Source organism: Sciurus carolinensis, chromosome 13, assembly GCF_902686445.1.
Source record: "Sciurus carolinensis chromosome 13, mSciCar1.2, whole genome shotgun sequence".
NCBI classification, from domain to species: domain Eukaryota; kingdom Metazoa; phylum Chordata; class Mammalia; order Rodentia; family Sciuridae; genus Sciurus; species Sciurus carolinensis.
Window position 1 is genome coordinate 63,785,326 of NC_062225.1, and position 24,590 is coordinate 63,809,915.

At 35.1% G+C, this 24,590-nt stretch overlaps 1 protein-coding gene across 5 annotated transcripts in view; it reads right to left on the reverse strand.

Moving 5' to 3' along the window:
- Rmdn2 (regulator of microtubule dynamics 2) overlaps positions 1-24,590 on the reverse strand; it is a 78,859-nt gene that overhangs the window by 39,941 nt on the left and 14,328 nt on the right. For all 5 annotated transcript variants that reach the window (XM_047522658.1, XM_047522662.1, XM_047522661.1 and 2 more), the window contains exon 3: positions 5,252-5,426. In XM_047522658.1, the coding sequence (XP_047378614.1) occupies positions 5,252-5,426 (175 nt within the window). The remainder of the gene's footprint in view (positions 1-5,251; positions 5,427-24,590) is intronic.

Sequence of the window (24,590 nt, forward strand, 5' to 3'; positions counted from 1 at the left end):
TGTGAATGGAGTAGTTTTCCTAATTTCTCTTCCAGTGGATTCATCACTGATGTATAGGAATGAAATTGATTTATAGGTGTTCATTTTATATCCTGCTACTTTGCTGAGTTCATTTATGAGTTCTAGGAGTTTTCTGGTGGAGTTTTTTGGGTCTTCTAAATATAGAATCATGTTTTCAGCAAATAGTGATAAGTTGAGTTCTTTTCCTATTCGTATCCCTTTAATATTTTACTTCTATCTAATTGATCTGGCTAGAATTTCTAGGACTATGTTGAATAGAAGAGGTGAAAGAGGGAATGCTTTCAATTTTTCTCCACTTAGAATGATGTTGGCTTTGGGTTTAGCATACATAGCTTTTACAATGTTGCAAGATGCTCCTTCCCTAGTTTTTCTAGTGTTTTGAACATGAACAGATGCTGTATTTTGTCAAACATTTTTTCTGCATGTATTAAGATGATCATGGGATTCTTGTCTAAGTCTATTGATGTGGTGAATTATGTTTATTGATTTCTGTATGTTGACCCACCCTTGCATCCCTGGGATGAACCCCACTTTATCATGGTCCACTATCTTTTTAATATGTTTTTGTATGCAATTTGCCAGTATCTTATTAAGAATTTTTGCATCTATGTTCATCAGAGACATTGGTCTGAAGTTTTCTTCCCTCAATGTGTCTTCATCTGGTTTTAGTGTCACTAGCTTCATAGAATGAGTTTGGAAGGGTTCCCTCCTTTTCTATTTCATAGAATAATTTGAGAAGGATTGGTATTAGTTCTTCTTCAAAAGTCTGGGAAAAGACTGAGAATCTCTCTGGTCCTGGGCTTTTCTCTCTTGGTAGGCTTTTTAAAGTACTTCATTGCTTGAAATTGATCTGTTTAAATTTTTAAACTCTCCTGATTCAGTTTGGGTAGGTCATATGTCTCTAGAAATTTGTTGATGTCTTCAAGATTTTCTATTTTATTAGAGTATAAATTTTCAAAATCCTTTCTGAATATTATATTTCAGTAGTGTCCATTGTGATATTTCCTTTTTCATTGTGAATTTTAGTAATTTGGGTTTTCTCTTTCTCTTCAGTAGTGTGGTTAAGGTTTACCAATTTTATTTATTTTTTCAAAGAACCAACTTTCTGTTTCATTGATTTTTTGAATTTTTTATTTTAATTTCATTGATTTCAGCTCTGATTTTATTGCCTCTCTTTTGCTTTTGGTGTTGATTTGTTATTCTTTTTCTAGGGTTTTAGATATAATATTAGGTAATTTATTCAGTGACTTTCTATTCTTTTAATAAATGAGCTCGATGCAATGAACTTTCCTCTTAGCATTGCCTTCATAGTGCCCCAGATGTTTTGATATGTTATATTGTTATTCTCATTTACCTCTAAATGTTTTTTTTTTTTTTTTTTTTTTTTTAATTTCATCCCTGAATTCTTCTGCTATCCATTTGACATTTAATGGTATATTATTTAGTCTCTGGGTGTTACAGTAGCTTCTTTTTTCAAATTTATCATTGATTTTTAATTTAATTCCATTATGATATGATAGTATGCAGGGTATTATCTCTCTTTTTTGTATTTGCTAAGAGTTGCTTTGTGGCATAAGATATGGTCTATTTTAAGGAAGGATCTGTGTGCTGCTGAGAAGAAAGTGTATTCAGTCATTGATGGATGAAATATTCTATATATGTCTGTTAAGCCTATATTATTAATTGTATTTTTTAGTTCAATAGCTTCTTTATTTAGTTTTTGTTTGGAGGATCTATCTAGTCATGAGAGAGGTGTGTTAAAGTCACCTAGTATTATTGTGTTGCGGTCTGTTTGATTCTTGAAATTGAGAGGGTTTGTTTGATATACATAGATACTCCATTGTTTGGGGCATAAATATTTATGATTGCTATGTCTTGTTGATGTATAATTCCCTTAAGCAGTTATGAAATGTCCTTCTTTGTTCCTTCTGATTAACTTTAGCTTAAAGTCCACTTTATCTCTTATGAGGATGGAAACCCCTGTTTATGAGATCCATGTGAATGATATATATATATATATATTTTTTTTTTTTTTTTTTTTTTTTTTTTTTTTTTTTCCTATCCTTGTACCTTCAGTTTGTGGATGTCTTGCCTATGAGTCTCTTGGAGATAGTATATTTTTGGGTCTTGTTTTTAATCCAATCTGCCAGTCTGTGTCTTTTGACTAAAGAGTTTAGGCCATCTACATTCAATGTTATTATTAAGAAATAATTTTTATTCCCTATCATTTTATTTCTTTTTTAAAATTTGAATTAGTTTCCCCTTTGATTGACTATTTCTTTAGTGTAGTTCCTCTCTTTGTTGTTTTTTACTTTTATTTTTCATTTCTTCTTTGTGAAATATTGTATTGAGTATGTTTTATATTACAAGCATTCTAGTAGTGAATTCTTTTAACTTCTGTTTATCATGGAAGGTTTTTATCGCATTGTCAATTCTAAAGCTTAATTTTGCTGGGAATAGTATTCTTGGCTGGCATTCATTTTCTTTCAAGGCTTGATAAATATTATCCCAAGATCTCCTAGCCTTGAGGGTCTGAGTTGAGACATCAGATAAGACCTGGATTGGTTTCCTTCTAAATATGACCTGTCATTTTTCTTTGCTAGCCTTTAAAAGTCTATCCTTAATCTGTATGTTAGGCATTTTCATAATTATGTGCTTTGGTGTGGGTCTACTGTAATTTTGTATATTTGGGGTCCTGTAAGCCTCCTGTATTTGATTTCAATTTTGTTCTTTAGGTTTGGGAAATTTTCTGATATTATTTTATTGAAAAGATTGTACATTCCTTTGGTTTGTATTTCTGAGCCTTCATCTATCCTGATAAATCTTAAATTTGAATTTGACTTTTTCAGGTTATCCCATATTTCTTGAAAGTTCTGTTCATGGTCTCTTAAAACCTTTTTTCCATTGTCAACTTTATTTTTAAGATTATGTATTTTATCTTCATTGCCTGAAACCCTGTCTTCCATGTGATCTAGACTGTTGGTGATGCTTTCCACTGAATTTTTAATTTGGTTTACTGATTCCTTCATTTTGAGAATTTCTGCCTTTTTTTTTTTTTTTTAGAATCTCTATATCTTACTGAAATGATCTTTCACTTCCTGTATTTTCTGATTTCAATCCTTACATTGTCCTTTGCCTCACAGATAAGTTTAACTAAGTATATTCCAAACTTCTTCTTTGACATTTCTTCCACTGTGGTGTCAATGGAGTCTGTTATTGGAGCATCTTGGTTTATTTGGAGCAGTTTGTTCCCTTGCTTTTTCATGTTGTTTGTGTGCCTGTCCATCTGACTGTATGGATCTGAGGCAGTAGAGCTTCTATCATGTGGACTTATAGTGTCCCTGAGGGTTTCCAGTACTCTACCATTTAGGGGAAGACAAATAATAACAACAACCAATGGAAATAATATACAGCATTAAACAAAATAGTTCCTGCTATGACATCTATAATATTAGTTGTCATAATAAACACATAGGATATGATCAGTTATTGCCTTCAATAAAAACAATACACTTGCAAAAAGGTTTATAATTTTGAATGCTGGACAGGGAGAGAACAGAAATGATATGATGATTATGGGGTAGGAGAAGAGAAGATAGAAGTAAAAAAATTAAAGGAAGTGTGAAAGACAGAACAATAGAGATTGGCTATTAGCACAAGAGAAAAGAGAAAGAGAATCAAGGGAAACAGGTAAGAGAAAAAAATATAAAGTAAAAAATTTAAAAAATATTAAAAAATATAAAACAAAACTAAAATGTACTAATCAAACATCTCAGTCCTCAAAAACCTGATCCATGAAAAATAACTGGCTTTGAAAATGCTAGAAATGAGAAAAAGTACAAATATAAATATGTATAAATGTCCATGACCTACTAAGGTCACAAGTAAATGGAGAAAAGAAAAAGAGAAAAAGCAAGCAAGCAAGCAAGCAAGCAAGCAAACAAACAAACAAACAAAAAAACCCAACTCAATGAAAAGTTAAAGAATTGCTTCCACTGGAGTTCAAAAGATTCTCAGCTTCTCCTCATGGCAGTGTTAGATGTGGTTGCCTGAGGCATAACGCTACACCCTCTGGGTGGATTGCTGGAGTGAGAGAGGTGATCCTGTAGACAGAAGTCCTGGAGGCGGGGTTTAGGCTTAGGTATGCTCCAGGCTCTTTGCTGAATGCAAATTGGTCTGGAGATTTTAAATCAGCATACCTCCAGGGCCCAGCAATTGCCAGTCCATGCTGGAAGACTGTCCCCCAGGGATCTCCCCTGGGTTCCACTCATGTGGTAGAGGAGTCAATTCTTAGTCCACTATGTCACCTGCAGACATGTTTTGGGTTCAGTCTCCAAACTCAATCTCTCCTGCCTGCCCATTTGAAATCCTGTCCAGGTGTGTCTCTCCTAGCTGGTCCTGTAAGCAGACAGATTGGAGGGGTGGGGGAAGAGCCATTTGGCTTTCCACAATCAATATTTCCCTGTGTAAACCTCTCTCCATGTTTGATTTTCTTCTGCTCACTTAGGCATGAGCATGTCATGAAATGTGGGTTTTCCAGGCCTGAATTTTGGACAACACTTGGGTTTGCCAGGAATCGTCTCCCCTAGCTGCTGGCTTCCATGCAGCAGCTGCAAAATGGTTCCTTCCCCTGTCCTCTACATGCCAGGGGGAGAGATTCAGCTTCTTTCTCACACAGGATATTGTGCTGCAAGCCTTTCAGTTTAGTCAGGCAGTGTCTTTGATCTCTAAACTCTTTATATCCAGACAAGCCTCAGGCTTCTGAAAAATGCTGGTTCCTTAAATTCTCTTATCCCTCCACTTTTCTCACACAGGGACCTCTCTGGCTGATGTCTCTCTCTGGTTGTGACAGAAGCTGTGGTACAGGGATTTCTTCCTTATTTTCTATATTCAACCTCCTGAGTCCCTGATCTGCTTTGAATGTCCAGTATTAAATTCCAGTCAATTCCTCCCCCAAAGTCCTCCCCCTTTTCTTGTTTACCGATTTGCTGAGAAACCGCCTATCTGCTTTATTGGTTTCACACCATGGAGCAGCCAGGAAAGCAACCTTCTCTATTCTGCCATCTTGAAACCCTTTTAAATTAACTCTTATATTTAACTTTAAAAAATTTTTAGTCATTTTATTCAAAAACTTCACATTAATCATTTACTTTCTGTTAACTGTGACATAACATAAATGAGATGGTAGATAAAGTAAAAAAATGAAAACAGATTGTGACACAGTTCTTACCTTTTCTTTGTGGTCACAAAGTAGTTCAAAACTCTCCATCTTGTCAGACTCATTCATACGTAAGTGATCTACCTTCTGAAGAAGGGCATCTAACTTTAATTCTTCTACATGTGTGTTAAATGCCTTAGTGCCTGGAAAACTTTGCTCTTCTGTATCAGTATTAGCTGTAATATACCTAAAATGGCAGAAATAATCATCAGCTCCTTTGAAAGTTAGGCATAATGGCCCAGAATGATACTTTTAAAATGCAAGTCAAATCATGCTTAAAACTGTAATTTGTGCCTAGTATCCAATAGAGACAATGCTGAAGATTTAACAACAGTCTGAAAGACCCTGTGCAATTTGCATCCCAACACCAATTCCTCTCTAACTTTATTTCTCACCACTCTTCTCACTCATTTAACTCCATTGTAGCCTCCTCAATGTTTCTTAAGCCTGTCAAGCATGTCCTACCTCAGGACCTTTACCTGCTGCTTTCTCTAATGCCATGCTCTTACCTTAGACAGCCACATCATCTAAACCCTTACCTCCTTCAAGTCTTTGTACCAATGTTATTTTCTCAGTGTGGCCCATCCTGATCACTCTATTTAATGCTGGAACTCACACACTCTTCACCTTCAATCTCCCTCAGCATGTTTGACTCCCCACCCACACAGCACATACTATCTTCTAATATACTATGTAACTCACTAATCTACTACATATGGTGTAATTTGTCAGTATTCTCTCCATAAGAATGCATGCTCCCTGTAGGGTTCATCAGCTCATGTATCAAGTGCCCAAATAGGACACTTACATTTTATAACATATAAGAAAACAAATTAGAAATAGTGAGGAAAGATATAAAACAAGGCCAAAGATGAATGAAGTCAATAAAATATGCATATATTTTAGATATCTATGCCCTTTTTACAAGGGATGCAAATGTGGTTCTTCATTTTTTGAGCAGCTAATGCAATCAGTCACATAATTTGCAGTTGTCACAGATATAAATAAAAGATAAAAGGGAGTTCTTTGGAGAATTGCCAATATTTCCAAATACTACGACTCAAATTTATTTCAAAGACCTTAAAGAAGACATTTTATGAACTGACATCTAGCTTCTTAAAAAACAATCTTTACTAATGGAAAGCGTATTTTTCCAGAGGCTCAAACGAAACACCTGGACTCATCCTTGATTTTTTTTTTTTTCCTAAGCAACATCTAGCAAATCCTGTTGGTTCTATCTTCAGAATATACCCCGAATCTAGCCATTTCTCACCACCATTCCCCAGTACCACCTGATCTAACCTCCAATGGCTTACCTGATTATGTAATAGCCTAGGATATATATATATATCCTATGGAAATGCAAAGGACCAAGAGTAGTCAAAATTCTTGGTAAAGAAGAAAAAATGTTGGAAAACTCATACTTTCTGATTTGGAAATACACTACAAATCTACAGTAATCAAGAGAGTGTGGTACCTGCATAAGGATAGACATATGGACTATTCATTAAGAATCTATTAAGAAATAAGAATATGGAAATAAGTCTTTACATTTGTGGCCAATTTATTTTAATAAAATTTCCAAGACAACTTAGTAGAGGAGACAATACTCTTCAGTAAATAGTGCTAGGACTATTTACATGAATATTGCATGAATATCTACATGCAAGAGGATGAAATTGAACTTTTATATTATATATAAAAATTAACTCAAAATGTATCAAAAAACTAAATATAAGAGCTAAACTAAAAAACTCTTAGAAAAAAACCATAGGAATTAGTATTTCTGATAATCCACAGAATGAAAGAGAATACTTACAGATAATACATCTGATAAAGGACTATATATTTAAAAAGAACTCTTACAACTCAACAATAAAGAAATAACCACCTTAAAAATGGGCAACTCCATGATCAAATAAAAACCACCTGATTGTATGCTTAACAGGAAATTTTATGGTACATATATAATATCTCAGTAAAGCTAATATTTTTTATAAGAATAAAAACTTAAATATTCCTGTAGTCATTAAATTAACTAAATCAGAATTATATATGTACTCTCTTTCTCCTCCACCTCCATGTGCACACATGTGCATGTGCATGCACATACACATGTACACAGAATAGTTTTATAACAAATCTACCAAATATTCAAACAATTAGGCTTAGTCAAACTCTTTTATGGAATAAAGAAGTGATATCCTTCAGTTCATTTTATGAAGTTAATATAACTGGCATCAATATCAAATATGGATATTATAAGAAATTAAAATTATGGGTCAATGTCATATAGATTTAAAAATCCTCAATAAAATATCATCCAAGGAATTGCAGCAAACATGAAATGATTTTTGACAAGGATGCCAAGACCAATTAATGGAGAAAGGACAGTACATTTAATGAAGAGTGTTGGAAAATTGTATCTATATGCAAAAGAATGAAATTAGATTTTTACTTAACATCATGCCCTAAAATCAACTCAAAATGCATCAAAGACCTAACTTCAAAAATCAAAACTAGGGCTGGGGAGATAGCTCAGTCGGTACAAAGCCCTGGGTTCGATCCCCAGCACCGCAAAAAGAAAAAAAAAAAATCAAAACTATACAACTCTTAGAAGAAAATAGCAAAAACTTCATGATGTTGGATTTGGCAATGATTTCTTGGATGAAAGAACAAATGAACAGACAATATAAGAAAAAATGGGTAAACTGGACTACATCAAAATATAAAACTTATGTGCATCAAGGAACATGATGAACAGAGTAAAAGGGTAATTTACACACTGGTAGAAAATATTTGAAAGTCATATCTCTAATAAGAGGTCAAAAATTCAGAGTATACAAAGAACCCCTAAAACTCAACAATAAAAAACTGAGCAAAGGACTTGAATAGATATTCCTCCAAAGAAGACCTACAAAGGCCTATGATCAGATCAAAAGATGCTCAATACCACTAATTGTGGGAAGCCATCCTTATCTATCAGAATCAAACGGTTCCCTGTCTAGTTCCCCTAAGAGAATGGCTCCCCTAACTCCACCCTATCCTGTCCATCACAGAAGAAGCTCCTCCTGGTCTTGGGCCCTTTACCTGAGTGTCTATAAATAAAAATAAAGAGAGTTGGGCTACTCCATGTTGTTGTAAGAGGCCAGAGCTAGTATGGCCAGACCCATAATGCCTCCTCTCATTTAAAGAGTATTGGCTCTTGTGTGTTTATTGAGTAGATAAGTTTCTGGGTAATTAATTGATAAATGACCAACATCATCCTCTAGCAGTTAACCCTTTTCTCATCCCATGTGGGACATGGCTGAGAGATACCCACAACTAATCACTTGGTATATGTAAATCAAACCAAAATGAGAGACCATATCAAACCCATTAGGATGACCACTATAACAAAATAAAACAATAAATTTTGGCAAAGTAGAGGAGAAATTGAAGTCTTGTGCACTCTTGGTGGGAATGCAAAATGGTGTAGCCACAATGAAAAACAATGATTGTCCCCCCTCCAAATTAAAAATAGAATTACTTGATGATCCAACAATTTCACTTCTGGGTATAGACTCAAAATAATTAAAAGTAAGGTCTCAAAGAGGCATTAGCACAATTATGTTCATAGCAGTATTATTCACAACAGTTCAAACATAAAAGCAACTCAGATTGTCTATTGATAGAGGAATGGATAAGCAAAATGTGGTATACACATCCAATGGAATATTATTCAACTTTAAAAAAAACATTCTGACATATGCTACAACATGGATAATCCTTGAGGACATTATGCTAAGTGAAGTAAACCAGTCACAAAAAGGCAAATACTATACAATTCCACTTATATGAGGCACTAAGACTAGTCAGAATCTTAGAAAGTAAAATGACTGTTGATAAGGACTTGGGGAGGGAGAATGGAGAGAGTTATTGTTTATTGAGTGCAGTTTGTTTTGCAGAATGAAAAGAATTGTGAAGATTAATGATGGTGCAGGTTGTACAACAAAGTGAATGTATTTATGACACTGACTTATGTATTTAAACATGGTAACTGATAAACTTTATGTTATATGTGTGTCTTCACAACTAAGAGTTAAAATTGAAAAATAAAAGAACACATGCTAAGGGGAAGAGAAAACCGTAAGTGTAGAAATAACATCTTAGCCTAAAGATACAGATTTGAGAGGCATTTATTATGACAAATCATTGAAAATAATGCAAATTCCTTTCCTCTGAAAAGTCTTAACTACTTTCTAACTTAAATATTTTTAATTGCTTATATTCATTTTTCACTCAATTATTTTGAAAAATATAATTTTTGCTTAATGAAAAAATCTATAAAATACTTTTAAAAATAGTTTTGGGAGATTGATACACATACTTTTTATCTCTGAGTTCAGAGTTCTTTGAGTCTTCAGATTGTGCATATATGAATGTATATTAAAATGTATATATAAAATTTAGTTAAAATATATTGTTTCTAAATATTCTTTATATTTCCATTATAATATTCTTTACTTATAACTTGATTCTTTTATGGGGAGGAGGTGAGTACTGAGATTGAACCCAGAGATACTTTACCAATGAGCTATAATCCCAGTCCTTTTTATTTTTTAATTTAAGATAGGGTCTCCCTAAATTGCTTATGGCCTTGCTAACTTGCTAAAGCTGGCCTCAAACTTGCCATCCTCTTGCCTCAGCCTCCCAAGTCACTGGGGTTACAGGCATGGGCCACCATGACTGTATAATTTGATTCTTGTGTTAATAAAAACATTATCAGTAGGTTATCTGACATGAGATACATAGCTTGCAAGCCTGTTAAAAATTTATATGTGTGAATTGATCAACATAGCTCTACAAGATATGTAGGAATACTATCTTTTATGAATAGAGTAGGAAAAAAGAAGCCACTAAACTCTCAAAGAATATATTACATTTGCACAACCTGTATGTCAAAGCTTGATGTTAATTTCACATCACAAACTATCCCTTAGAAATTTGGGACTAGGCAATCTCTAAGGAGTAATCTGAAAAAATTCTGAAAGACAGTCATTTTTTACTTTCATATTCCAATAATGTCAATAAACTAACTTTCAATATTACTGTAATGAAACTTAGACTACAATGTAGGAATCTTTTTCCAAAAATGCAGTGAAGCTTAGTGAGGAGAGGGAACTTCTAGAAGAATGCAACCACTGGCTTCTACAGGCTCTGGAGTGTAAGTGGAGCGAAATCTGATTTAAGCTCCCTCTCTAAGACAGAATAAAATCTGAGATGACCTTATTTTAGGAATTTCAATAGGCGAAGGTGTGTCTTCATCTTGGGAGGAGACAGAAATGTTTTCCTCTTGAAAGGGGCCTGAGGTAACTTCATTTTGAGATAGGGCAAAGCTACTGGCATTTTTATGAGATGAAGAATATCCAACATTATGGAAGACATGGGGAGTTACACTTTGAGAGAGACGCTGTTGAGTCATAGGTGGAGAGTTATTTGTGCTGTGATTGAGAGACTCGGAATGAAAGAGATCTCTTGAATCTTTACTTAACTGGCCAGTTTCTTGAAGAGTACTGGCAAATTCATTTGTTAGAGAGGTAGAGGAATTAATAGTTTGAAGAGAAAAGAAGGATGCAATGCTCTGTTGATGGGAGGCTCTGTCAGCAGTGTTCCGATGGGCTGAAGAGAGAGCTCTTGCTTCTAAATTTACTAAGCTATATTCAGGCTTAGAGAAGATTGTATGTTTTTCAGCTTCAGGATGACTTGGGCTTCTAGAAAACATTTCAATTTCATTTGGGTTAAACTTGTCCTGACTACTTGATGGAGGATCAAAAAACATGGCACTACTGTAATAGGAAACTAGACTTAGTTTAGGGGAAGTAAAACGTCTTTGGGATCTAAAGGCACCAAAATGGTCTGAAGATTTTGAATCATTGAAGCTTGCGTCTTCTTGAAAATCAAAGTTAGCTCTACTTTGTCTCTGATAAAGGGAAATACTGCTTTTTCTAAATTTAAGAGATAAAGATTTTCTTCTTGCAGAGAGAAGTGAACAAGGACATGTATTTGATGGATAAGACAATTTTCTACTTCCTGTGGTTGAATTGACTTCATGTGTTGCAGAAGGACGAGATGTTTTAAGATCAAGAGATATATGTGGTCGTAAAATAGAAGAGGCTTCATGATGCCGGGGGAGTGAAGTAACTTGATCTTCAGTACAATTTGGTTGGAAGTTCTGGTCCTCTTTGCAGCAGCTAGAGTGAAAAAAGGGTCAAATGAGGAAAAAAATAGGGAGCAGAGTGGAGACCTGCCAAGCCTCCTGAGGAACAATATCCACCTTACCAATAGGGAACAACAGGGAGTAAGAAAAATAGGGTAGCTGAAGTTGACGGTCACACAGATGTACCCAAAAGAAGGCATGTGTAGGTAGAAGACTACCTCTACAAGTATCTGCCCCCTTCTACTAAAGCTTGGGGAGGAAAGTTGAAGGACTCAGAGGAGAAGGCAGAAAGATAAAGGGGATCATACAAAAGGCTCCCAGAACTAAAGGATTCCCAGGAAGAAAAACAGAACTTATGTTTTCAAAGGTAATAAATCACAACATCTGTTTGAGACTTTTAAGCTAGCATATTTAAAGGAGTTAAGTAAGATAACCTTATATCTTGTTGACTAATTGTATTAAAATGTTAACCGTGGGTGAAGCAGAACCTTTCTGGGGAGGATGTTTCAACTAAATATACAGACACTCCAGTTATGGTGGGAAACTAAAGAAAGCACTAGAACTTGGCTTATGAGTATTTTCAATGTTCTTTAGCACAGGAAGCATGAAACACATAAAGTGTTTTGTTTGGCTTTATTTTGTTTGTTTTTGAAGGGCTTACCTTAAGCATTTTCCCATGTTAACTTTGATCCAAAGTAAGTCTTCCCTTCCCTTCTAGACCATCATCCTAATGCCATAAAATGTCTTGAGTAGGTGGAACAAATCAGAAGACTGAATGCTTTAGCTTCACATGAAACTAACATGGCAACAACACAGAATGTGATGACAGCAGACTCTAGAATCTAATGACATCAATGTAGAATAGAATTATTTCATGGCTCACCTTTTTGAAAAGCTCCAATTTGTGTGGCAGTAGCATAAGTATTCTGAATTCATTATGTTCAGAGTCTGCCAACAAATCAAGGGGTAAGAAAACAGCTGGATGGGGGGTAATAACAAACATGACAGTACGCAATTCTTTCCTTGGAAGTGTCTCTCTCACCAGCACCTTTCCACACCCTGGTCTAATTTATTTTTCTTTCACTTAAACATACTTTACCCCAGGATTTTACATCCTTCAGTGATATGAAAAAGTGACTGTTAGAGACTTTGGTCTGGACATATATTGAAATGGGGAGGAAAACTTTTAAAAGTACCAAATGTCACTTCTGTCTCCCATATGCAACAAGCTTCATCCACATTGACAGTTAAATGGGCCATGTGATTGTTTGGGTCACATGCAAAGATTATGGAGAGGTGATGTGTCATTTTTATTATGCTTGAAACAATTTATACTCATCTAATGGTGAGGTTAACAGAGTTATTAGGAAAGGATCATTGTTCTTTCCTTTTCCAATCCAACTTGGAATACTGTCTCCATGATATATTTATGTGCATACCCACTTATGACATTAAACACTCCCTAAAACACTTTAATTCACTGTTCAGCATCCTGATACTATACCCTCTGTTTCTTCCTGTCTTTGTTCCCTAATACCCTGCTTCAGAAACCCTTGAGCATATTCCTTTTAGTAGGTCTAAAGTTCTTAATTGTCTCACACAATTCTCAGATTTGTGATTTGATATTACTCTACTCACATGCTAATAAGTTAACCAATTTTGTTCCATTGTCCTATATATATATATAGGACTCCTATAAAAAACTTAAATTGAGCAACAAATATGCCATTTATGGTAACTCTGAAATAACTATTATATTTTTAGATTTCTATTCTTTTGAGAAAAGTAGGTGATGATTACAATGTTTGAAAATATTTTTATATTTATAATGGCACACACTATGACTGCACAAATTCCTTTTACTAAATGTTCAACTGAACAAAGTATCATGTATATATCTGATATGTAATACAATATTTTCTAGAACTAACTTGTCATTTATTTTAAGGAATGCACTGTATTTCAAATTCTCAATGTTGAAAAATAGCTGTCCTATAAATGGGACACTGGGATATGAATAGGGCATAGTAATCCGTAGTGTATTGCACTGATGCCTGACAAACTCTAACAGCTTGCGACTTGTTATTTGTGACTGTCAACAATGTGTTGACAAGTAAGACTGTGTTCACGTATTAACATTAGAAGAAACTGAGGAACTGCTGAATGAATTTTTTTTTTTTTTTTTTTTTTTTTTTTGCGTTGCTGGGGATCGATCCCAGGGCCTTGTGCTTGCAAGGCAAGCACTCTACCAACTGAGCTATCTCCCCAGCCTCTGAATGAATATTCTTAAGATGAGATTATTGAAACATCTGGTATAGTATTAATTCTACCAGATGTAAATAATTTAATTGACAATGAAAAAGCTGATGATGGTGAAATTGGTTAATCATCAATGAAAGATATTCCATGTCCTCTTGAATTGCATATTGAACCATCCGACCTAGCTGTTGAAGTAGAAAGTATGGAAGAGAGTCAAGATGTTTATGTTACTGCTATTAATTCTCCTACCTATCCTCAGGGCAAAAAGAAAATTGGCAGATATCACTGGGAAAAAAGTGAAAAATCATAAAATTCAGTACCTGTTTGGTGATCAATTAGTACCCAAATACTTCAAAAAATATATTAGAGAAAACACTTATTCTGAATGCTCAGTAAGAAAAATGAGGAATTTTTGGAATATTAGTCCTGGTGGAGATTTCTAAAAAAATACTGAAACCCAAAATATATGATCATATTGTTAAGGAAACTATATGCTATTCTATGAAAAAATAAGAATTAATTTGAAGTACTTCGTGTAATGACTTTAAAACATTTTTAGAAATTCTTATGTTTTCAGGTTAGGATAAGTTACCTTCCATATGAAACTAGTGGTCAAATGCTGAAGATTTGCATGTCTATTATTAAAAATGCAATGTCAAGAAATCATTTTCAGGAGCTGAAAAATAACATACATTTTTTTTTTACCAGTAACAGTAATGGTAAAGGACAAGAAAATATTAAAACAGAAGTTTTAAAATTGATCCTCTAATGAATATGATTTAAAAGTCATTCATGAAACTTGGTATCTTTGAACAACATTTGACAGAAGCAGCAATGATTATTAGACATTATAGACATATTTGCTAAAACACTTTATTAGAGGTAAGCCCATAAGATCTGGCTATAAATTCCAGCCCTGTGTAGCGTATTGGGATATTGCTATAGCTTACATTTGTATTATGGAAGAAGTACCTGCGAATGACCATGCCATGATGACTTTTTGCACCGGGAGTAAGTTGTTCTATAAATGCTTGGAATGATAAAGAATCTATAATCAGACTGTTTTCTTAAACAGTCTATTCGCTGGCTATGATTTGTTGGTAAAACTTCAGAAATTGGATACCAGGCCACAGGCACCATGAGGGAACAGACTAAATAAGTGTCCTCTGAAACTGACAACAGTGATGAAAATACAAGCAAGAAGGTCATATGATTATAGATTCAACACAAATAATGACATTCTCCCTGTAAAGTGGCTGAATGATAAATGTGTCATTGTTAGAACAAACTACCACACAGTGGAACCACTTAGCAAAGATCAACAGTGGAAACAATAAAGTGCAGAGTCAATGTGTTTCAAACCACAATGTATATCCACAGTGGTGTAGATAAACATGATTGGCTGGTTTCCAAATATTCCACTTCTACAAAAGTAAAAATGGTATCGGCATTTTTTCACTTGAGTAATTAACATGTGTGTCATAAATGCATGGATTATTCACAAATTATTTTAACAAAGACAAGAAAGATCTCATAAATTTGTTGGATTTCAAAAGCAGCATCTTTTGCTTATATTGCTTAGCATACCTGGAATGTGCAATGAAAAACCATCAGAGAAAGAAAGTTTAATATTCCCAGACATACTACTGCTAAGATGACATCAAATTTGACATGAGAAGCTATAATATCCTCAAATAGCAAGAGCAATAATAATGTCAAAACAAGTCATGTCATGTGAAACTGACAACAAATTATCAAAAATGTAATATAACCTTTTGTTTGAAGTTTTTTGCTCTTTTCCACCAAAATTAATTGTTGGACAGTCATGAACATCACCTCTTTGTGTATTATGCAATGTATGAAAGGATATAATACTTGCTCAATATCCTATTTATAGGACAGTTCATATATATTGTCCCAGTGTCCTACCTATAGAACAATCTACATTATTGTTCTTAATGATAATAAAAGATACATAAACTCTAGATTAGCATTTCCAACCTATTTTAATGCATCTATCTCAATTTCATTGAAATATTCATATAAAATTGAAAACCTGGAACTTAATTGGTCAATCTTTTACAGAAGACATGAGATTCCTAAGTCAGAGACAGAAGGTTTATACTACTCATGGCACAGTAAGCAGCACAATCATGACAATATTTGAAGTGGTCCTCCTTAGCTCCATATTGCCCACAAGGGCAATGTAGAGGGTCCTGAGATACTTGGATTCACAATGGATTATGCTGTAGGAAAGGAACACGAGCTTAGGTGATCCATCACTTTTATGGCAAGTAATAAGCAAATTTGCTTAACCTCCTCTTAGTTCTGGAGGGAAACATTCCCTCATTCCTCAAGGTTTCTTGCTATGCCCTTAAAAGTAGCCCAGATAAAGAATGGTCAGGAATGTTTTTTGGCAGACGTACAAAGATATATAGGAGCACAGAAAGCCCAAGTAGTTCTGTCTCTTAGTGCAGCAATCTATTATTTTTTCCTTTTCTTGTGAGATTGTTGTCTGTTGTTCCTCAGACATATTAAGATCTGTGGTTACCTTTTGCTAAAGGACTCCTTTTGCACATTGCCAAGAACAGAATATGTACAGTTTATGAAGTTTCTACATGAAACTTTTCTTGGCAACACTGGGCCATCTTGTTGTTTTAACACTTCCATGAAAGGCCTCTAAAAAAAGTATGGGGCTACTGAGATACCTCAAAGGAAATGATGAGTTTGTGACTAGATCTCCACACTGTCAATCAATTCTGCTCAAGAGAGGTAGTGAAAGATCCCTACCTGCTACCCAATTCAAGCAAATCTATGATTATTCATCCCCAAAAAAGGAATCTCACAAGAATGTGGGCAAGACCTAGACATTACTTAATATTGTTCTGGTAGATAACTTATCAAAATATCTAGATGTACTAAAATTGCCCCTTTTGCTTATTTTTAAGAGAGTCAAATTAGACTTAGCCCAAATGAAGGTCATAACTCCTTATAGTGTCAAACACATAAAATCTGCTCCTCCTTCTACCCGTCCAGCTCTCTTTACTCCCATGTCATTTCCAGGCCCCCACGTATCTTCTACTTTCATCATGCCTTATGGCCACCTAAACCTTCTTCTTCACTCTATTCCTTCCAGGACCATATTCCATCATTGCACTTCATTATGCCCAATTAAAATATTCTTTATCTGTAGCGATAATTGTTACTCTTTAAAACTACAATTTCATTGTGATAGCTCAGCTGAATAATACAAAATCTTCTTGAATAATGCTTTGCAAACTTCAGGGTGCACCAGAGTCATCAGGGGAGCTAGTTAGAATGCTGATTCCTGGGAAAGGCTCACAGAAATTCCAATTTGTTAGGTCTGGGTGGATCCTGATAATGTGCATTTCCAATAATCTCAGCAGTTAGATAGGATGCTAATGCTGCTGGTCTACAGACCACATTCTGAGCAACTCTGTTCCAGAACATCTAGAGTACAAATGACCTCCAAAGCCAAGGTAGAACAGTTTTCTGAGGAACCTGATAGCAGCTTTATATCTCAGCTGGAGTCCTGTGAGGACAGTGAGTAATACCAGGATTGAATGTCCTTCCTCCTGGTGCCTAGGTTAAATTCCTTCAGGGAATCTACATTATACCTGAAGAGAAGTAGGAGACATGAACAGGGGAAAACCCTAATGGGGACTGAATCTTTAACATAAAGAACTAGCTCTAAACTAGAAGTGGCTCAATCAACTTGAACTGATAAAGTCAAGTTTTCCCACATTACACAAAACAGAGATTGTGAGTTACTCTGAATTTAGTAATAATGAAGTGTACAGTTATAGCTTCAGCTGATCCAAGTGTATATTATTAGCCAATAATTACAATATAAACTATTCAATTCATTATATTATATTAGATTCTATAAATGGCTTATCAAGTATATCTAATCATGTACAGTCATAGTAATGTTCCCTTTTCAATTAGTTCCAGGTTACCTCTGTTTATTTTTATTACAACATTAAACATTTGTTTTAGAAAAGAATGAATTTACAAACTTCTTTCTTTTATGGTAACCCACCAATTATTATATTTATAAATTTTATGGTAATGGGGATTCTTAGGCAGATAATGTGATATAGAGAAGAGTTTAACTTTTTCCAAGTTAGTACTCCTTTACTGGGGTTAGCAATATTACAGACTTTATACTATCAGTTCCCATGTTATCAGATACTATCCTGAAGGCAATAAAGTCTCCCTAGAGTCTGTAGTCTCTTTTTTCCACATGTTTAATCCCAACACCTAGGGTGTCCTGTTGGTAAAAGGGTCAGGTCACACCTTGTTTATTGTGTTATTTCTTGTTTGTTTTTGTTTTTGATTTTTTTTTTTTTAAGATCTTTTACTGTATTTTTACTCTTGCTGTCTGTACTGGCTTCTTCCTTGACACATAAATAAGCTCAAGTAACCCTTATGTTAAAAAATAAGCAAATCAAAAAGAAAAACATAAAATACATGCTCCCTGAACCAAATACTCCCTACCTGTTTATGTATTCTCTCATTCAAAGTATGTTTCTTGAAATAAGGGTCAACCTTCCTAGTGTCTACATCTTTACCTTTAGATCCATCTGTGCAGGCCTAGATTAAGGTTTCTGTACTCATCACTACCCAGTAACTGCTTTTGCAAAGTTTTAAAAAAAAAATGACTTCCTATATCCAAAATCCAGGAAACAAAGGCCAGACCTTGTTGAATTTAACTGAAAAGCATTACAAACCCAAAGGTTACTGTTGAATGTATTTTTCTAGTTTGAGGTTTGGAAAACTATACACTGAGATCCTAATCCAACTGCCACCTGTTTTTGTAAATAAAGTTTTACTGGAACACAGTCATATGCATATTGTTAATGGCTGCTTTCATGCTACAGTGGCAGAGCTAAATAGTTGAGACAGACATTGTATGGTCCTCAATACCTAAAACCCTTATAGAGAAAGTTTATTCCTGTTCTAATGAATTTGATACATTTGATCATTCCTTCTTATTGATAAAATAATTCCGTTTTTTAAAGAATTCACTACAGAATAGACACAGTGCAAAGCAGCTTCCTATGCCATTTAAGATTTAAAACAACACGAGTCATGCACTATTAACTGCATTTTAAAATAAATAAATTCAGGTTAAGAGAACTGATATTATATAGCTAGTTAAATCCTTAAACCTATGAATTTAGTCACTGTTTTAAAAATCTTGTCCTTTCTTAGTTTCTGTAACACCTTTGACCTCTGGTTCTTTTCCCACTTTGACCAGTCATCATTCTTCTTTTGCAGGCTCATCCACTTCCACCTACTCTGTCAGTACTAGTTCTAGAAGGCTATGTATTCCACTCTGTTCTCACTTCCCACATTACACATTCTGCCTGAACAGTGACATTAATTCTCACAGCATCCAGCTTTGTACACATACTGGCAGGATGCCCAACACATGAGCAACTTCCTCTGAAGGAATGTGTTCTTTAGCAGCCTTTTTTCATATGTAGGCTACAAATGGGTGAGTGCCCAAGATGGCAGTGGCAGTCTCTTGGAAGGTCCTTGCCAAGAAGGTCTAGCATCTGACTGCAGGATGCTAATCTACTTGGCACTTTTTACTTCGTTCCTGGCCTTTGAAGATCTGGTTAAAACAGGCTGAAAGCATCCCTCTTTAATATCCTGTTACACTTCTTTAAAAACTTGTTCAACTTGTCAGACTTTCCTTTGTTCCTGGCTATATCTTCAGCACCCAAACAATGCCTGGCACAGAGCAGACACGCATTCAATGAATAAGGGGGACTTCAATTGTCAGTGATGTCCTTCTTCTGTCTTGGAAAAGAAGGCCAGTCTTACTTGTTTAAGTAAATGCAAATTAGAAAATGACAAGTTAGCATTTCATGTTTTCAGGTTGACTAAAATGAAAAAGTCTGACAGCATAAGATTTTTAATAAGGCAATAGGAATTCTCAAATACTGGAGATTCAACATGGCAGATTAGAGGAAGGCTGTACTTCTAGTTACTCCATGGCTCAGAATTTAAGCAGTGGGAGTACTGCTTCTCAGTATGGTGGGTGAAAAAGGGATTTCGCTAAAATTCAATATTGGACAGACTACTTTGGAGTCACGGCAGTTGCAGTAGCAGCAGCTGCAGTGGTAGTGGCATTGGTTCCCCACAGTGGGAAGGATAACATAGAGAGAAACACAACAGACAGATTTGTTATGGAAAAACTTGAAATCATAAAAGTAGTCTGAACTTAGCTGATCCAAAGGCTGCACCGTGCACTGGTACTTGAAAAGTGTTCCCTGTCTTTCAACGGGCCATGGAGAGCTAGGCAAGGGCCATCTTGAGGTGGTCACGCTGCTGCAGGAGCCAGAGATCAGAGAAAACATTGCCACTCTTTTCTGACAAGCCCCTATTGGGTGGCTTAGGGTTTACCTAGCAGAACAAGAGAGAAACGGGCACAAAGAAGATTTAATCTTGGGGGATTCAAGTCAGAAAAGTGAAGGGGAGCCCAATTGGCTTCTCCTTTGAGTCTGGTGGCTCATGAAAACAGCTGAAGCCGGTCAGGAATCTGAACAGGTGGGGTGCAGAAATAAGCCTGGGAGGCTGTGTTCACGGGCAGCAGAGCATGTAGAGGATTGGCTCTCTTGTCCCATGAGTAGAGTTCTTGGGAGGCTCCTAAAATCCAGATGACCAACAGAGATCAGCAACTGTCAGGCCCTAGCGGTATGTTGATCTAATCTTTTCAGAGCAAACACTACCCAACAAAGCCTATGAAGCCTGATTAGACCTAAGCCCATCCTCCATAACTTCCCTCATAGAACTCTGCAGCAGCCCTACCCTGGGAGTGCACAGATCTGGTCTGTGCAGACAAAACTCCAACTGACAGTACTTCCCATTCCATCCTACCTCTTACTGGTGAAAAGAAAAGACGAGATTTATTTCAATCAGCTTTAGTCTTGGGCCACTCCAACTGGCAGCTTGGATAGCAACCCAAAAAGCGCAAGGGGTGAACAACCCCCAGCCCTTGCTCTCACTCTTAGTACATAGCTCTAAAAAAAAAAAGAGTCAGGCATAGGCATTGACCATCCATTCTCATCAACGATTCTGACCACCTCAATGGAAACAATTCCTTCATTTTCCAATGAGAATACTGTTTTCTTTCACTTTCTCTTTCTTTCTTTTTTCCCGTCTTTGCTGTGTATTCTTGCTGTGCTGATATGAACATATGTACATATTTGTTTCTTTGGTTCTCATTTTTAGCATTTTTAAAATGTAGTTATTTTTCTTTACCTTGTCTTTTGAGGGTTAGGATTTTTGGTTTGTATATTTTGGTTTTGTTTTGTATGGTTTCATTTGTTTGTTTCTCTTTCTCTCTTTTCTTCTGCTAACCACATAGCCAAATTCTATTGGTCTTTCTTTCTCCCTTTACTTTTTTCTCCTATTTTTCCTCCTCTTTCCTTATAACCATCACTGCTCCATTTCTTCTGCATTCTTTCTGCTCACTTTAAAACTATAAATGCTTTTCTACTTTCCTATCACTTTTTAAGTTATATTTTATTTAATTTACTGTATTAATTAAGTTAACTGTATTTTTACCATCACATAGAAATCATTGGTTTACATAATTCCTGCCCCCACAATTAACGTTGCAATTATTACTGCTGTGGATGACATGGTTGACATCTGTTGTTTGCTTTAATGCCATATCTAATTTATGGTTACTTGCTGGTTTTGCTGTTGGTAATTGCTAATCCCATCATTTGTTCTGTGTGGCAATTAACATTATAGATATCATCATAGGTACCAGGTATTTATTTTAAGGTTGTACATTGTTTGTATCAGTTTTTGCTATTGTTTGTTTCCCTCTATTCTGTAAGGTTCTGGGAACATATAGGGACACACTATTAGTTCACAGGGTAGAGCCTCTGCTGCTAAATTAAATTAAACCAAAAGACAGCATACCTTGCTCCACATACAACTAATAACACACAATCTTTCAGCTATATTTCAATACAAAGAATAGAAGAGACACAAAACCCCAAACTGGTGACCAGGCCCCAAGTAGAAACAGTTATGGATGGGCCTCAAAGTCCCATCTTTGGACATCTACTGCTACAGCAAAAACAGAATTAACATAAAGGCTATGGATACTATATCTTCAAGGGAGTCTCAATCTAGTTCACTCTAGGACACTTTGGCAAGTGAAGACTGTATCCTCAAAAAAGGCCCACATATAAGAGTGGAAGAAAAATCCCTCCCAGCAGATGCATAAAACCCAACATAAGAATAAAAAAAAAATGAAAAAAAAAAAAAAAAAACACATCCTAAAATTCATAATTCATCAACAACTAATCCCAAAGATATTGAAGTGGATGAAATATCAGATAAAGAATTCAAAAGAATCATTATAAAAATGATCAATGAATTCCAAGAGAAAACAGAAGAACAACTGAATAAATTTAGGAAGTCAGTACAATACATGAATGAGAGATTCAATAAGGAGATAGAAATCCTAAAAAAGAACCAAGCAGAAATCTTGGAAATGAAAGACATAATAAATTAAATAAAATGTTCAGCTGAGTCTCATGATCATGCTAAAGACAGAATCTCAGAGCTGGAAGACAAAGTGGTCAGTCTTAGATAGTCAGACAGCATTAAAGAAAAGAAAATAAGTAACCATGATCAGAATATATAAGAACTCTGGGACAACATTAAGATACCAAATTTAAGAATCATTGGAATTGAGGAGGGTTATAAGAGGAGGTTAATGGAATGGATAACCTATCTTCAGGGAAATAATAACAGAACACTTTCCAAACTTTCAGAGTGAGATGAACATCCAGAAACAGGAGGTATTCAAAACCCCAAATAGATGAGATCAAAAAAGGACCTCTCCACAACACATTATAATTAAAACGCCTAACATACAAAACAAAGATAGCATTTTAAAAGCCTCAAAAGAAAAATATCAGGTCACATTTATAGGAAAACAAATAAGAATCACTGCTGATTTCTTAGTACAAATACTAAAAGCCAGGAGAGCTTGGAAAGATATGTTCTGACTCCTGAAAGAAAACAACTGTCTTCAAGACTGCTATATCCAGCAAAGTTATCCTCCAGAATAGAACAAAAAATAAAAACCTTTCAAGATAAGAAAAAACTAAAACAATTCATGACTACTAAACTTTCTTTAAGAAATACAGAGGAGAAATAAAAAACAAACCCCAGAGCTCACAAATGAACAAATCTCTTTGAAGAGTAGCTAAGTAAATGAGAAGCAGGACAAAATTAAGCATGATAAATAAATCAAAATGGCAGGAATTAATAAACATTCCTCTGTAATAACACTGAATGCAAATGGTCTCAACTTTCCAATTAAAAGACAGAATATATTATAAAATAAGACCCAACTATTTGTTGTTTGCAAGAGATGCACCTTATAGGCAAAGACAGCCATACGCTGATAGTGAAAGGATAGAAATTGATATGCCATGCAAATGGATTCTGAAAACAAGCAGGAGTAGCTATTCCAATACCTGACAAAGCAGAATTCAAAACAAAAAACAAAAAAGCTAGGCATGATGGCACACACTTATAATCCAAGCAGCTTGGGAAGCTGAGGCAGGAGGATTGTGAGTTCAAAGCCAGCCTTGGCAACTTAGCACAGTCCTAAGTAACTTAGCAAGACCATGTCTCAAAAAAAAAAAAAAAAAAAAAATAGGGCTGGGAATGTGGTTCAGTGGCTAAACACTCTTGGATTCAATCTCAGGCACCAAAAAACAAAACAAAATAAAAACAGTACTCCTCCACATGTCAAGATTTTGGTGTCTAATACTATTCTCCTAAAGGGAACCAATGCAGGCAAGGCATTAACAAATTTTGTGCCATGGAGCAGGGACAAAATCAAAATCAGTCAAAATATATTATTATTAAGAATCAAAGATGCTTTCCAAGTGTTTTTGCTTGTACTGGTACTGGAACAACCTTAACAGGCCCTCAGAAGGTATAAGAATTTGGACATCAGTCATCATCACTATCACTCTCAAATACATGAAATTATCTGAGTCCGAAAGAGGCATAGACCCGTAAGGCCGTGGTGATACTCACCTACTAAGAGAAGGCATGTAATAGATTCTTAAAATGTTTACAGAAAATGCATCCTGCTGAACTTTTCTATGAGCAGATTTTATGAGTTCTAACACTGAAGTTTCAGTCAACAATTAAGCATATCATTATATTTTCCCCTTCTTTTGTAAAACTAATAGCATTAGGAAATTGTAACTGGTATCTATTTTGCTGAAAGAAGTACAAATTTCTAGTTTCCTCTCATGAAAGATTAATTTTCTATATGAAATATGTAATTGTCACTTGATGTTTTAATTCTGTCATCAAGGACACAGTGTAGGGAGGATATATTCCATCTTAAATATGCTAAAGGGATATGACTGCATCTCACCACCACTGGTCATCTCAGACCCAAGTGATTTTACAAAAGAACAGGCAATCTATAGCATAGTTCACCAAGACCTTGTTTCTAAAAATTATTTTATTTTATTTAGAAGGTTAGTTTCTAGGTATTTATTTAGAAATGTGTTAAATCCTTCTATATCTTATTCCTTTCCCCAAAAATATGTCAGATTCAGTATGTGTTAATTTATTTAAATTTTTTAAAATGTGGACAAAATGGGAGAAGTTCCTTTCCCTCTACTATATTTGATTCCATTTACTGTAGCTCACTCTGTCATTAGGGCTGCATTACATCTACTCTAGTATTTTATTGCTAACAAAGACACACAGGATGATGCAAGAGGAGGGAATGTCCTACCTGCTATCAGACTTAAGAGTTGTGATATATTTACTTTTTCATACTAGCTACATGTGACTATC